Source organism: Hydractinia symbiolongicarpus, chromosome 1, assembly GCF_029227915.1.
Source record: "Hydractinia symbiolongicarpus strain clone_291-10 chromosome 1, HSymV2.1, whole genome shotgun sequence".
Classification (NCBI taxonomy): domain Eukaryota; kingdom Metazoa; phylum Cnidaria; class Hydrozoa; order Anthoathecata; family Hydractiniidae; genus Hydractinia; species Hydractinia symbiolongicarpus.
The window spans coordinates 7,711,425-7,728,172 of NC_079875.1; the positions used below are offsets into that span (position 1 = coordinate 7,711,425).

At 32.4% G+C, this 16,748-nt stretch overlaps 2 protein-coding genes across 6 annotated transcripts in view; one reads left to right on the top strand and one right to left on the bottom strand.

The window, feature by feature from the left end:
• Positions 1 to 16,748, bottom strand: part of LOC130635862 (tumor necrosis factor alpha-induced protein 8-like protein) — a 49,495-nt gene that overhangs the window by 4,501 nt on the left and 28,246 nt on the right. Inside the window, exons 2-3 of one of the 5 annotated variants that reach the window (XM_057445407.1) lie at positions 3,525 to 3,587; positions 3,264 to 3,290 (exon numbers count right to left, since the gene is read on the bottom strand). Coding sequence is in view for 1 of the 5 variants with exons in the window: in XM_057445382.1 (XP_057301365.1) it covers positions 1,317 to 1,343 (27 nt within the window). In the remaining 4 variants the exon portion in view is untranslated. Of the gene's footprint in view, positions 1 to 106; positions 130 to 1,316; positions 1,515 to 3,263; positions 3,292 to 3,524; positions 3,588 to 16,748 lie in introns of those variants that run through there. The other 4 variants (XM_057445415.1, XM_057445398.1, XM_057445382.1 and 1 more) reach the window with 4 other exon arrangements.
• On the top strand, positions 7,952 to 15,155 carry LOC130635853 (uncharacterized). The gene is made up of 7 exons (XM_057445359.1): positions 7,952 to 8,545; positions 9,049 to 9,361; positions 9,635 to 9,725; positions 10,133 to 10,322; positions 12,102 to 12,451; positions 13,201 to 13,331; positions 13,457 to 15,155. The coding sequence occupies exons 1-7, from the start codon at positions 8,508 to 8,510 to the stop codon at positions 13,472 to 13,474; spliced, it is 1,131 nt and encodes a 376-aa protein (XP_057301342.1). The 5' UTR covers positions 7,952 to 8,507; the 3' UTR covers positions 13,475 to 15,155.

Here is a 16,748-nt window from a genome sequence, read left to right on the forward strand (position 1 = left end):
TATATCCAGTTATCTTGATGCTGTTAAAATTTTGTTCCTCCCGAACATAATAATAGCTATCAATTTCATGGATAGAGTTGAAACACAATGATAATTCTTTTCTTACATTGCTTCTTTTGTTGACACTCCCATTTTATCAGAAGAAGACATGATATAAGACAGGTGGAAAATATCTATAATATATATGATATATAATAAGGGAGTTGCACTCAACACGAATCATTGTTTTTTGAAAATAAAGGATAATTAAACTAAAAAATAGACATGAATTATAAAAAAAAACAGATGATTTTTTTTAGGATAGAATAGAAATATTACATGGTTTTTAATTATGTACACATTGGTGGAATTCATTGGTGGAAAGCCTTTTGGCTTTAGGAATTTCATTTTTTTTAGTTTTTTTAGTAAACATCCTAGTCTCTTTGTAACAATTTGTTTACAAAAGTACACAAACCATGTCTAACATTACAAAAGCTGAACTAGCTGCAAAACACAAAAAATTCACTTCTTAATGGACTTAATTTTAAACTATACCTTTAAAATGTACTGTATTATACATTTACAATCTTAAAGATAATCTGTTTTTTCCTTTATGGTCGTCAGCACTATCTTATGAAGGGGAGACATGGTTCATGAAAGACAAGATTGTAGAATTAAAGTTAAAGACCTTGAGGATTGTCTAAAATATCTATCAAAATTACAGGATATACATAGAGTGAATGTAAAACAGATCTTGTTTTGTTTAGTATTTGAATGTCTGAAGTTGATTTTATACCAAATTGACAGAAAATGCAAGATAAAAGGTTTAAAAAATATTAAAAAAATGGAGAATTTAAGTTTTGGAATTTGATGCAAATTTGCAAATATTAATTCTTTTTTTTCTGCCTTCATTTCTTTCAATGGTAACTTAGAGTTTGATACTTCGTTAAGAGAAAAAAAACCAGGAAGATAATATTAGGGAGTAAAATAAACGTGTGAATCTTTTAAAGCAGGTTAACAATTACAATATTTTTGTAAATACACAACAATTTAGACTCTAAGACTAACACAGCGTTAATTTTAGGTTCTCTATCTCTAAATAAAACAGCCTGTTTTTGTTATTTCCAATGACAAGATTGTATTACACAAAAGAGTTTGACATCAAACAAGTTTTTTGCAGATATGAAATAGTTTAAACAGTAAATCTAAGATAACCCTAGGCCTTTTTAGGGCAGGCATGCTAAGAAATAGAATAAAAAGAAAACAAAATTTACCAATAATTAACAACAAAAGGTTTGCAAAGCAAATTACGAAAAATATTAATTTAAAATTATCACCTCAATCACCACCTCGGGCGATTCCATCTTTCTTTTATATTTTTCTGTTTTAATTTACTCTGCTACAGTTATATACTTTTAAGGTTAAAAATCTTTGTTTCAACAAAATCTATCAATTTTCCTTAAACATCAACAGCCAGAAAAACTATATATAATCTTTCAGAAAGAAAAAATCAATCAATGTTGTTGGGAAGTTCTTCAAATGAACAAACTCAAAATGCCAGCATACTATTGAAGAAGTTTCTAAATCAACAATACGTGTAAATAGCACACCTGTCAAGTGGCTTTCATATCAGAGAAGAGGTGATAAAAAATTAAAACATTTGAAATAACAAATATTGTTTGCTATTTAAACTCTGTGCTGTATCTATTATTGAACTCTTTTTACATTTAAAGAGCTGAGGCCTTAGTGAGGCTGGCGAAAATTTTTTTAACAGAAAATTAAGCTTAAAAGAGTTTTATAAAATTAAAACAAGCTGTGTGGATCCAAACAGGTAAAAAATATCTTGAAATAAATTTGTTTAAAAAATCTTGCAAAGAGAGATTCTAAAACAGATCCAAATTAATAATTTAAGCTAACAAATGGCATGAGAAGAATTAATTCACACCTAAAATAGTTAATTCAAACCAATGTTTGAGAACGCCAAAAATGTCTCCAGCATCTCTATTTTAGCTTTGGTGACCAATGAATAACAGGTATTGTGTCAAACCTGTTTTTAAAAAAGTTTAAAAAGTATAAAAAAGATGTTAAAGTATTTTATTGTCAAAACATTTGACAGGATAAAAATTTTGTAGCTTTATAAAGGGGGTTTTGTAACGCAATAAATTTAATTCTTTATTTTTGTTAACAAACAACTTTTTTCATTATCTGTTAAAATGAATTCAAACGAAATTCTCAACTTTTCTGCATTTACAAAAAGATTATTTGTTGCAAAATATAAATACTTCTCAAAAAAGTAATTCACATTAAAAAACCTTTCCCTAAACTTTAATTAAAATTTATTAAAAATAAATGAAGTATTACTTATTTCCTTTCTCTGTACACGTCACAAAATTGGGGTAACAATCGTTCCATTATCCTGTTCTTATTTTAACTCTTAAATAACAGGTACAGTTTTTCATTAGCCAAGAGTATTAATAATTCGTGAATAAATTTTTACGATTTACTTGTAACAGTCATTGTTTTCATTTTACCAGGTGCGCCAGGTCCATGCTGCCATGTTTGTTATTAATAGAAATTGTTTGAGATAATTTAACAGGACCAACATCAATAATCTGATAAGAGTTAACCGACCTTGTACCCCAGCAGAGACCATTGCTTAAACTTGGAGTCCCTTAAAATCTTAAAACTCAACTCTTTACGCTTCTATCAATGGAAAAAATAGTGCATGCTAGAGATGACTTTACCGAAATCTCACAAGGGTGCATAATAGCAGATTAACAGTGGGACAGAAGGTCAACGTGGCCAAGCAGTGATGCAACTGAGTAAAAGAGGTCAGAAAATTGTTAGAATATGTAGTTTTTCTCTTTCATTATCAGTATATATTTTTTCAGTAATCGTTAGCCTATTGTTATCCTAATAACCAAATAAGGGCAGGGAAAAACATGTTTACATATAAACATGTTACCTTTTGTTGCAATAAATAGTGCATGCAACTAAACATTGCATGTGGCTTTTCTTTATTCCTATTTTCCAGAGAGCTTTAATTGGTCTTAAATATGTTACAAGTACCAGATGACCACATTTTTAGATATACAGCTCATTCGTGTCACACAGTAGATAAAAAAAAAAGATTAGAAAAAAAACATTTCAGCCCTCTAAATCAGTGAAAAATTGTGACAGCAAATTTTGCTCTCAGGGGTAGCTTTAATGGCACTAGGTAAAAACACAATGGCAAAATGAGACAGAACTATTTACAGGGTTATTATTTAACAGTTAGAACATACCTTGTTTCACTCTTGCAATTTATTTTTCTAAAAAGAATAAAGACAGCTTTACCAAATTAAAACATGAATATTTACGATACAATAATCATTATATCTTAAAAATGAAACCAATAAAAAAAGTCAATATGCTTAAAGAACTTCAACAACAATAACTATAAATTTGTTTTAATATCAGATTGAACATATACAATTCCAATGCTTTAAACAACAAAAATTGAATGATAGTAACTAATAACACATTTTCAAAATACAAAAACTTACTTTTTTATTGTTTGTTAAACATTAAGAAATTCTTGTATAGACTTAATGGATTATTAATTAACCTATAAAAAACAACATAAAAAAGATAATTATTATAACAGTTTAGAAAAAGAAATAACAAAAGTCATTATTATGTAATAGCAATCTAAAAAAATGTTTGAAAAAGGTACATTAATAACTAAAAGCTTTTTCGTGTACATACAAAGCATGAGCCCCAAAGAGAAAAAAAACAGCTTTACTCAAATTAATTTGTTTCATTTCTTATAAGAAGCTAAATTTTAATGTAAACACTCTTCTTCTTTAAAGCTAATAATTGCTTGTGGTTGTTTCATTTCTTGATTTTATAAACACAATAAAAAGCTCTGTTAGCAACAAAAAGCACTTATTTCCGTATATACCTCATTGTAGAAAACTAACAACTTGTGAAATTAATGCATATGAAATTAACATAAAGAAAAATAAAGCAAATTGATGGAACATTAAAACTCAAAAAACAAAACTTAAATTTAGAATTAAAAAAACAACTTAAATTGCCATACACATCCCACAGGAATTGACCAGATACACCTGCTAGAACCAACCACAAACAGAACGGTGGCATCATAAAAATACAGAATATTATCATTGTATCAGTGTGGGCTAGAATTCCCAGTTAAACCAGTGGTCGTTTGATGAGAAAACAATGAATAATTTGATAGAGAAAGTAAAAGCTGGTTGCTGCCTGTTGAAAAGAGACAGGATGGATGCGTATTTAAAAACGTTGCAGTGATAAGGAGGTAATGTGGTCAAATTTTTGCCACATTAAACGGGGGACGTTTAAACTCGTGAACCCCAAACACGAGAACCGAGTGTCTGAACTAGCGACTCTCTCAGTCTTAACTTCCTAGTCTCCAATTGCCAAAATAATAATGAATTAAAATTAATTTAAACAAGTCGACCTTCTACTAATGCCAACAGCACTGAATTAGACAATGGTGTTTTTATTTATTAATAATAACTCTTGCTTCCTGCGATTAAACAAACAAACAAATAAAAAAAACCCACCCTATCAGGTTATACACCTAAAGTAAAATCTCTGTTTTTTATGTATATCTATGTTTTTTTGGCATGAATATAAACAACATAATAATTATCATGGATTGTCTGTAACAGCGATGTACGGAACGTTCTTTTCCAATGTTTATATATTTTGTTATCCATTTATATCTCAGCAATCACAGTGTCCATAATATAAAATGAATGGCGGCAATGGGGAGATAGTTGCGTGTGTCTTATTAATTGTATTTTATATTTATTTTTAATATTTTCAGTTGCCACCTGTTGCTTGAAGGTAGCGAAGATAAAAAAAGAAAATTATCACCCATACTTTAATTTTAACATTTTTCAAAACTTCTAACAGGAATTAATAATTAAGTCCTGTGCACTAGGTTGTGAAATACATGTCAATTAAACCTAAAAACGATACCTGCTATATTGCTCTATTACCAGAAGCAAATCATTTCAATGTGCTTAATGTGATTGCAAAGATATAAATAGATTAGAATTACATTCAACACAAAAATTGTGTTTCAGAGAGAGCTTGTAATATTAGCACTGGCAAGCAATAGAAAGTTAAAACAATCTCACTGTGTGAAAAAAAATAAATCACATAGTTGAAGTAAGATTAAGTAGGTATAGGATTGCGCATGCAGTTATCTTAATGTACGCATTATATATCCTGTTGAGACTATTTTCTTCATTGATGAATGTATAACTTTAAATTTCACAATAAATGACAAAAATTATAAAACTTATCACATAACCCGCACCACATTATAACCCGCACCAACAGTGGAAGTCGTAAAAATCAACTTATAACCCGCGGGTTATATACCGGAAAATATGGTACACAAAATAATGTGCACATCCCCCATGATTGAATTTGAACAGCTGAAAACAAAATTTGCTTTATTCATGCAACTGATTTAATAGCAAACTATTTAAAACAACAATTTTGACATTTCATTATTAAAAATCAAATACATACAACTCTGAAATTGTAAGAACACTCTTCTTTCCTTATTTTGCAATTAAGTCGCGTAATAAATTTTAGAGTTAGTTTAACTAGTTCAGGTGTGCTACAGACTAAGTCAAAAGCAAATTTCTCAAATTAAAACCCACCCTTAACCAGGCATCATTCTCTAATTTTTTTAAAGCAAGTCCTACTGTGGCCTTACCAGGAGAAAAAAATGACATGTAGTTGTTTTTATGCCAAACTAATTCCACAGTATCTTTGTGTATGGTTGCATTTTTTTCTACTGGGCTGATTGTTCCATATTATTTCTATCTTTGAGACAAGTTGGGGACAATTAAACCCCAAACAAGAGAACCAGGTGTCTGAACCAGCAACTCTATCAGTCTTGTCTCTGAATCGTGGAAGAAATAATTAATTGAAAATGAAGTAAGTTGACTAACTTAGATAATTGTCAAACCAACGTATTCACAAGCAAGGGTTTACTTAAGACATCAAATTTAAGTAAGGGAATGTTTTCCCGAAAAAAATGAATACAAAACTATAAGTTTTAAAGATTCATTTCATAAGGATATTATTCAGTGTGATCAATGTTTCATCAAGACTGATTCAGTGATCTCTATAAACGAAGCTAGTGATGCGGAATTTGGCTTTCGTTTGATTAGATGTTATTATTTACAGTCAGAGACACATTATAAATAAAATTTTAATAACAATTTAATGAGACAAGAATGGCTAGTCTACAACTTAAGATGTGTTAACAAAGAAAATATTATTTTGCTGATTTGCTGGGTTTTTTTATTTAATGTGTTTTAAAAACATGTGTTGCCGAATCAAATTAAACCAAGGGATTAGAGAGTCCCTCAGCAAAAATAGCTAAGGTAAACAAGATCTACCTCGGCATTTACTTCAGCATTTACCAATTGTCGAGAATTGCGAGGACTGGAAAGGTTGTACTTGGAAAGTCAGCATTGGTGACAATAAACAATTGGCACAAAACAATACATCATTTGTGTCATAATATTTGGCAATCTTAATGCTTTAGTTGTATTTCAAATGTATTTTGACCTAGTGGTGGATACATGTTTTCAAGCAATCTGACTGAACATCTGATTTGGTACGGTTAAAAATAATTTAGCTGATCCAAATTAAACAAAAAAAGATTTCAGATTAAATAACACATGTGCCGACAAGAGCAAAAACCTCCCTATCTCGGGGTGCGTGGTCTGTATTTTCTCAGACCCTCCTCCTTACCTGAACCCAGGTATGGAGGTTTTGGCATTTGATGCCTGGATCCCTGGTTTGTAGGTTTAGTCTAACTGTTAAAACAGCTGAATTTGGGGTGGTATATATAGCTTTGATTTCTTCTTTCTTCTCTTTCATGATTGAGAGCACTACAAAGTAGCTAGCTAGAGAGGTTGTTCTATATGTTTTTCAACTTTTAAACACCTGCCAAATATGTAAAAAAAAGATATGAAACAAATGCTTTAAGGGATTATAAACTATGACCATATCAGCATTAGCACATTTCATCCATTGTTTAACAACAATAATAGAACAACATTTGGACTTCTTCGTTCTGACCAAACACATGCTTCTCTCGTCTTTTTTTTTTTTTCTAGCTATAAATACTAAACATCGAGACAAATTATGGGTCTGTGCAATTATGCTTTTCGTATATAACATGATATTATTTCATTTTTAATCTACTAGAGGTTAAATTAATAAAAAGAAATGTAAGGATTTACATGAATAAAGTTTTGTAACAAATTTTACACAAGCATTAGGATATATTACCGGAAACTATTGCTTATATTGAATAGAATTCTGGGTCCGTGAAATAACCAATTGAATATTTGCCTCAACAAGCAACCGCTTGCTCATTTTTGCTAAGCAAGGAGGGGAGCGAATTTGTGTGAATGTGTATAGCGCGATAAAAAACACGACAAACATTTCCAACTAACACTGTGGGAGCGTAAAGCGGATTTTTCATGATTCAAATTAGAAAAAAAAAAACTTAACTCTTTGCCTCGTTTTTTTAACATTATACGCTGCACCATCGCTTAGTATCTCAACATATATGATGTCCAAAAATCTTTGTAAGATGCATGTTTTAAGCTCGCTAAATCAATCAATTTCAAGTTTTCTAATTACACCAGGAAACGTAAATTAACTAGAGGTACCTTTCGCGTACTCATTTTCGTGCAAATTCGGGCAAAAAGAAATTATAAATTATTTGCGTTAATTTTTTTCACGATAAAAACCAAAAATACAAAGTCACGGTTTACAAAACGTAAAACATCTATATTTTATATATTATATACTATATTTTAGAGCCCAGCATTTTATTACTTTGTTCCTGTAACTAATGGGGATTCCCCTACTTTAATACGCGCAAAAATACGTTCATATTTCTATTGCACGTAACGCACGAAATAGTTTTTACAAACGCTGCGCAGGAATTAGTGTCAATTAAGTGTTGGGTTTTTGATTTCCGGCAGAGTGTCCAACTTCACAAAATACATAACTGATAACTATTGTTTTCTTTATATGTTACGTTATGTAAATGATAATAACCATTCTCGTCCCCATAGGTCCTTGAGATTAAAACCTAGAGCCCTGGGGTCGGGAATGGATTATGACAACAGGTTGAGATGTATTGTATATCTATTTTTTAGATTTAATTTGAGTTGTTTACATCGTGTCACCGCGCACCTAAAAATCATTGAATAGAATTGCTAATAAATTAGTTAAAAAAAACAGGTGGTTTGTACAGATTCAAGCATTCAGGAAATTGTGAAAAACGTACTGTACAATTCTTAATTCATTTCGCGTTAGATACTAAAATTACTGAATAAAGAAAATAATTCAAAAGTTCGTAAATATTTGAAAGTTAGCGAGAAATAAATTACAAATTGAAAAAAGAAAGAATCAAAAAGGACGGAAGCAAAAGGAAAGATTTGTCAACAATCATGTCTTGTGTTTTCTTGGTTTTGATGCTGGCAAACCAGTTTGTTATTAATTTTTATTCACTTTAGACGTTATATCCGCAAATCAGCTTTTGTTTTTTTGTTCATGCAAAACGTAAAAAGGGACGACAATTGAAGAGTGAGATTTGGGTAGTACTACTTGGGTAGTACATATTTACTTTTTATCTATTGTATATAACCATTTTAAATGAATATTAATATTTTTAACATTTTATTTTCAGGACGCATATTTATAACAGTGTTTTATATACTGACATGCAAATCCTGTATAAACATTCGTTAAATAATAATAATAATAATAAATAATAATATAAGTAACATTGTGGATGCAGAAAAATATAATTATTCTAAATTATGAAAATTAAAGGGATCAGAAACACATACAAACTATTTTACTAAAATCAATAGAACAGCTAAAGAAGAGTGGTGTTTCCATGCTGAAGAGTCAAGCTGAGACCAACTTTTTAAGCCTTTTTTGGACTAATAAAAATAATTGTAATGTTTTCCACCATTTTTCTTTTAGATATGTTTTTAGTGAAGCATCAACTTGCGAATCAAGATACAAATGTAAAGAGTCAAAAACATCCGCTGCATTTGCTTACATCAGCATGAATAAACTCAACAATACAAAGTTGAATGGAACCGTACTATCAACACATTATGTTGAAAATACAACCAGATGTAATAAACTGTGCGCAATGCATGATGGGTGTTTTTCAACCAATGTTGGCCCAAACAATGCTTCAACATTTGCATGTGAGTTACTTGGTGAAGACAGACGCACGAATGCTGACTTAGTTGTCAATGCAACTGGATGGTCGCTTTTCACGACAGCGGTTAGCTGAATCGTTTTTTTATATATTTTTTGTAAAACTCAAACATAGTTTACTTTATAAGAGACGGCAAGAAAGTCAAACTTACGCGTCAACAGGATTGACGTGAGGGTGCGAGAGCGCAGAAAATGCGACTGTGTCAAATCTTGTAGTGAGATTAAAAATGGCTTTCAATTTTAAGAGTGATTTAAGCAAAGTCGTTTTCTTGAGATTAAAGGTCCCGTTTATTTCATTCCTAGCTGATGTAAAATTACTTAATAACAATTTCAATTATAGAGTAGATGTGACGACAAGCCATGTAAACCAAACATTGAAAAGTGTTTTCCACATTATCGAAATGATTCTTACAAATGTGTACTTTCAGATCGTAAGTTGACATATTTCATTACCAGTACCATTAGATTAGGCTAGGCTGGCTTAACACATGAAATAGTACCCTCAATCTGAAGATAATGTGCAATTATATAAGAGAAAAGCAGAGAATGAATCAGCTTTCTTTCAGGGGAATGTTCATAAATGCGCGTCGCCCACGGCAACAACAATTCCCCTCAAGAACAATCAAAATGGCAGACACAAGCAAGCGAACAACGAGGCAGACTAGATTCATTTACGGGGAAAATAAAAACTCTGTCGATATAGCCGTTTATTCACTTATAAGTGAATTACATTTATATGCTGCGTAACCTTCTGTATTTTGTATCATGTTTAAATGACTTGTTAGCTACCTCTTTGGAAATATTTAGTTCTTAAACTACGTTTTACTATTTTTTATAGCATATTACCTCCCGTTAATGAATTTCACATTTGATGAAAGTTTTGAATGCTCTGGTTGTGAAGCAAACTATCGGGATCAGACAGCGTCTAAGCGAATAAACGTCCCCGATCGAACCACAAGGGTATTGTACCTCCCTCAAACTTTTGATGAAGGAGATGGAGGTGTCTTATCTGCAGAAGGATGCCTAAAGTAGGAATATATTTCCATCATGTCCCGAATTAGATTAGGCTTGTAAAATAATAACTGGTGTTGTTTTAGAAGTACATGCATTGAAAGAGACACATTATATCTCTCCTAGCCTAAATATTTCAACGTAACTTCAGTTCCAAGTAATAACAAATAATAAAAAAACTTCATTCTGTAATTTTCTTGTAACAACTATCCTCGTCCCCAGGGTTCAAAGCCGGTATCGATATCAAATAGGCAAAAAACCGTGGGGACGAGGTTGGGTAACAACAACGTTTTTAATTTTTGTACAAAATATTAAGAGTTTATTGGAGGATATATCGCATCTTAATTCCAATTATCTTTTACACAGAAATAAACTATATATATGTAATCATATGATCTTTGTGAATCTGTCCGTCTCTATGTGAATTTGTGCGTCTCTATATGAATCTGTCCGTCTCTATGGTAATTTGTCCGTCTGTATATGAATCTGTCCGTCTCTATGTGAATTTGTCCCTCTATATGAATCTGTCCGTCTCTATGTGAATTTGTGCGTCTCTATATGAATCTGTCCGTCTCTATGGTAATTTGTCCGTCTGTATATGAATCTGTCCGTCTCTATGTGAATTTGTCCCTCTATATGAATCTGTCCGTCTTTATGTGAATTTGTGCGTCTCTATATGAATCTGTCCGTCTCTATGTGAATTTGTGCGTCTCTATATGAATCTGTCCGTCTCTATGGTAATTTGTCCGGCTGTATATGAATCTGTCCGTCTCTATGTGAATTTGTCCCTCTATATGAATCTGTCCGTCTCTATGTGAATTTGTGCGTCTCTATATGAATCTGTCCGTCTCTATGGTAATTTGTCCGTCTGTATATGAATCTGTCCGTCTCTATGTGAATTTGTCCCTCTATATGAATCTGTCCGTCTTTATGTGAATTTGTGCGTCTCTATATGAATCTGTCCGTCTCTATGTGAATTTGTGCGTCTCTATATGAATCTGTCCGTCTCTATGGTAATTTGTCCGTCTGTATATGAATCTGTCCGTCTCTATGTGAATTTGTCCGTCTGTATATGAATCTGTCCTTCTCTAGTGAATTTGTCCCTCTATATGAATCTGTCCGTCTCTATGTGAATTTGTCCCTCTATATGAATCTGTCCGTCTCTATGTGAATTTGTGCGTCTCTATATGAATCTGTCCGTCTCTATGGTAATTTGTCCGTCTGTATATGAATCTGTCCGTCTCTATGTGAATTTGTCCCTCTATATGAATCTGTCCGTCTCTATGTGAATTTGTGCGTCTCTATATGAATCTGTCCGTCTCTATGGTAATTTGTCCGTCTGTATATGAATCTGTCCGTCTCTATGTGAATTTGTCCCTCCATATGAATCTGTCCGTCTCTATGTGAATTTGTGCGTCTCTATATGAATCTGTCCGTCTCTATGTGAATTTGTCCGTCTGTATATGAATCTGTCCGTCTCTATGTGAATTTGTCCGTCTCTATATGAATCTGTCCGTCTCTATGTGAATTTGTCCCTCTATATGAATCTGTCCGTCTCTATGTGAATTTGTGCGTCTCTATATGAATCTGTCCGTCTCTATGTGAATTTGTCCCTCTATATGAATCTGTCCGTCTCTATGTGAATTTGTGCGTCTCTATATGAATCTGTCCGTCTCTATGGTAATTTGTCCGTCTGTATATGAATCTGTCCGTCTCTATGTGAATTTGTCCCTCTCTATATGAATCTGTCCGTTTCTATGTGAATTTGTGTGATTACCTATATTCTCTATGTACAGGAACCTTTCATCAGCATTTCCTGGAAATTGTGACAGCGATGGTTTGGTATTTTCATTCTGGTACAGAACGTTTATGCGCTTCTTTGGAAATGAGGGTATCTATATCTTACAATCATTTGGCGATGGTTATGCAATCACTTTAAACAATCGAAATGTTGAAACCAAAACTGGCGAATGGAAGTTTGTTTATCGAACAGAAAACTATAATTATATTCTTGAAGGCTATCACGGTTCGGATGCATCTGAGTGGGTTCATGTACTTCTCAAGTTTGACATTGCTAATGATTTGTTTTCTGTGTTTATTAATGGTGTCCATGCAGGTGATGGAGAAAAGCATTCAAGGACATCACGTAAGTCATCCAAGGACCTGCACGCTTTTTTGATAAGAATATCAAAAAAAAGGTTGTTCCATTATTTTTATTTTTCTATTGTTTTATAGATCATTTTGCAGATCATTACTAAAATTGTCCAGGAATGAAATTTCCCATTTTTTTCAACAAGCACAAAAGTTTCTTCCATAAATCCTTTCTTCTCCAAAAGTATTTATTGGGACCACCTTAAACATTTCCGCGTGATAAAAAAAGAAGAAGAAGAAGAAAAAGGAGCATTACGGCTTAAGGTTTTTCGCTATTAGCAAAATACTAGGGCAACCTAGTGTTTCCAATAGCTTGGAAGTTCCGCAAATTATCCCATAGACTTTAAAGACCAAGAAATGTGGGGCAAAATCATGTCCAGAGATTTTTTAAGTCCAAGTACGCACCATAGTAAATAATCCTTCATAAATGAAATAAATGTGATTTAAAGATATACTGAGTGTGCGCCAATAGGAGTTAGCGTATCTTTAACTCACGGGAGGTGTTTTGGAAGACGTTCATTTTTTAGAACGTTAATTTCTTATAATAAGGCCAGATTTTACGGAGCTTGAAGGAGCAACAGACGAAAGTAAAACTGTTTAAATTCCTAGAGTTTTACTAAAATTTAATATTTCCATCGCGAGCAATATTTTAATACATAGTTAACTCAGGGTTTTAAATAACATCGATAACCCAACGGTTTGAATTAAAAAAGAAAAATCAAATATAGTATAATGTGTTTTTAGGTACTATCACATACACTCAGCTCAAGATGGCTTGGAAATACCACAGTGGGGAAAAATTTTGCGCTATGTTTGATGATGTGGTTTATTACAATCGTTTACTCTCAAATGAAGAAATTCATAATCTATACGAAGTAAGTGTTTTAGTAAAACATTTACAAATAAATAATGAGAATATAAATAAAAAATAATAGGTGCAAATAATAAAAGTTATCATTCTAAAGACAGGAAAGCTTTAAAAACGACGTTTTTCTTTTAGGAGCAATTAAAACATTAATTAACGACATAACGGGCCGGCATAAACACAAGTTGTCGACATAAGGTGTCGACGTAAATACAAGTTGCCGACATGAGGTGCCAGCATAAACAAAAGTTGCCGATTGAATTATGCGAGAGAATGTTGGAGTTGACAGCAGATTTTTTTGAATTATTGATTTGCTAAATGTTTATTGATTTATTAATTTTGTTTCACAGCGCGTTCTCCACCATTCTCTAGCTTCTTTGCGAATCGTTAATTTCTCAAACTGAAGAGAGTCTTCATTCATAGCATATTGAAAAAGAACAGGAATATCTTTTGGCTTCTACTGCATTTTTAATGTTGTTGGCACCGGCTTAGAAAGTTCTCTTACGGTTAATCGAGCATTGCAATTATTCAATTTGTTCAAATCCAAAATGGCGCGTTTATTCAAAGCGACTTTTTTAATGGCACGCTGTAAAACGAGTAACCACACTTAGTGCACTATTTTTCAAATGTTTACTTAACAACACCAATGTTTTAATAGTTTTTTTGACAAAAATTAAATTTGACTATAATATCATTTTTATCCTTCTCTTCGAGCTCCCTATGAAATGGTACCAAGCAATTATTTGATAAATTCAATTATAAATTTTACCAACCTGCTCTAAAAATAAACAAAGCAAAAAACTAATTATAATTTATATAGTTAACACCTAGGCGCCCTACCCTCGTGCTAAGGTTTTTTTTCCTTTTTAGCCGTCTTCTGTCATATCAAAAAGGTAAAAACCCTGGGGACGAGGGTGCATGGTGCAAAGTTTAATAGGACGAAATAATACAATAGCCCATGCTAAATAACAGACTTTGTGAACATTGTATGCAACGAAAAGAAAGTTGCTTGAATAGTTAAATAACCTGATAAATACAAATGTTGTTTTTTTCGTCTCTATTTTTTTTCTCTTTTCAAGCCTCCATTTTATACTGTCGGAGTAATTTTATGACAGACATTTTTTTATATTAAAGAAGAACTACTTTGTTCATCACTAACATACTGCCTGGCAGTGAGCAGGATTCGATCCGCGGTCCCCAAAACTGGGAGCCGCAGACGAGCCCACTATACTACGTGCGGCAATATATTGGTGGTGAACTCAGATAGTTTATTCGGATTGTGTGTATACATATAAGTGAATATTTATCATAGCACATCCGTATTTCATTCTCAACAGAGAATGCTTCACCCCGATCAGACCTCTGATCATGACAGGCAAGTTTTTTGTATTTTACGATTTTAGTTGCAAACTTAAATAAGCGACTGTGAATGCTGAGTTATTAGAATCTTATGCTGTGATATTGAAAGTTGGTAACAGTCAAACAAAGTCGCTTATTTGAATTTTGTCAAACTCTTTAACTAGAGGGCAAAGTAATGTATGGCTTGTATTACAATATTACTTTGCATGTAAATTTGTGCACGTTTTTAATATATGAACATTTTTAGTATTTACATGAACTCGAAGTATACCGCAATGTATTTAGCAGTAGGCTGTTCAGGCCATTTTTAACAGCGTAGTTGCTCGCTTAGTTAATCTGTCAGCATGAAAGAGCTATTCTTTAGCTTTCCAACGAGGGGTCATTTAACTCTCAAACATTTTTCGTTACAAACATTTTTGTTACAAAGTTAAGGTATGAAGATACCTAATTGGAGTCAAAAATTATACAAATTCTCGCGCATCCTTCCATATAAACACTGACAATATTTTCGGCCAAAAAGGCGTATTTTAGTACACAAGAAATAGTTAAAATGATAGTATAATGCAGATTAACATAACTTGCTAAAAAATAATCAAGCAGGGCTAATATTTGGTAGGAATAAAGACAAAGATAAATAGTACATGACGAAGTCGCATATTTTTAAAAAATGTTATTGCGCATGCGCCAAATTACAATACCAAGTATGGTCAAAAGTGATAGGAATGTATGAAGAAAACGTCAATACATAATAGGAAAATGAAAAAACATGGTGGTTATACTTTGACGGCAAGAATTGTCACGTGACTGAACAGCCTATTAGCAGTATTTTAACCCATTTAGTGTCATCAGATGTAATAAAGTATTTCAGCAATTCTTTCGTACTATGAAGGTACAGGTCATACTCTTATTTAATACAAAACAACTTATCGTGTGTTGAAATACGACTTCGATTCCAGAACCTGTTGCCTCTTTTTGTATGTCTAATGACGTCAATAAGCACCGGTGAGAGACAAAAAGTCCTGGGGACGAAGTTGTGTTGAAGTACCGAAATTTTGCGTTTAATACATGCTGTGCAAACTGAAGAGTCCCCTTCTCTGCTTCTTCTAAATGGGAAGGATATAGATATAAAATTATCGACACATAAAGCCCATGTTAAGGTATTTACTTTATTATTCCAGCTACAGGGTTAACGTTTGAACATAAGTGAATTAGGAAAGAGAAATTATTTTTTCAAAGCATAGAAGCTTCGACCTATACTAAAATATAAGTTTACTAGAGAGGTGTGACGAGTAAGAATTGATAAAAATTTTGATGACGTTAATTATCCTAATTTTTAATTCTTAAAATTTTGTTTACCTAATGCTTTCCTCGACCTTTGCTGGCCTTTTGCGGACAAAAAAAAAGTAAATAAAAAGACTGGTAAACTTGTACCAAAATCATAAAATTTACATAAGAAAGAAGTGGAGAATATTCAAATTTTTCTTAAAGTTTTCTGATTGACAACTATTAGTATTTTTGGTCAAATGTTCCTAAAAACGTTGCTAATTTTCTGCACTAAAACTTGTTTAAAAGAATCTGGGAAGGAAGTAAGGGTGATACGTGAGCGCTTTTTTGGACCTTTTCTTTGTTTGAGAAGTCAATAACCTAATTTCCACTTTCTTGTTAGGGTCCTTCTCTTGAATACAGAGTAAAACCTCCTGATAGAGGAAAATCTTCATAGCAGACATTTCCCGAAAACGGATGAAATGACGGTCAGACTTTCGTTAAAAACCTGTATGTAGCGAACACTTGTCTGTAGCAGATGCCTCAGTTTACACTAGGAGGTTAAAAGAAGTTAAATTACTTCTAGAAATATCCCCGTTGTAGCGAACATGTCCAATAATGGGTCATATAAACAAATGTTTAAAAAAACTGTTTCCATTCCACCAAGGACATTGTGTTATATTTTCTTCCAAAAAGCTAAACAACGAAAGATGTTAGCTATACAACGCTATCCGAGATTCTCGAAAAAAGGCACTGAGACTGAGGTTGATTGTGTTTAGCCTCATGTTTCTCTCGGAACCGTTGT

Coding starts and splice junctions, on each gene's coding strand:
- LOC130635853 (XM_057445359.1), top strand. CDS start 8,508: ATGTCTTGTGTTTTCTTGGTTTTGATGCTGGCAAACCA. Junction 9,362..9,634: donor GGTCGCTTTTCACGACAGCG/GTTAGCTGAATC, acceptor TTTCAATTATAG/AGTAGATGTGACGACAAGCC. Junction 12,452..13,200: donor AAAGCATTCAAGGACATCAC/GTAAGTCATCCA, acceptor ATGTGTTTTTAG/GTACTATCACATACACTCAG.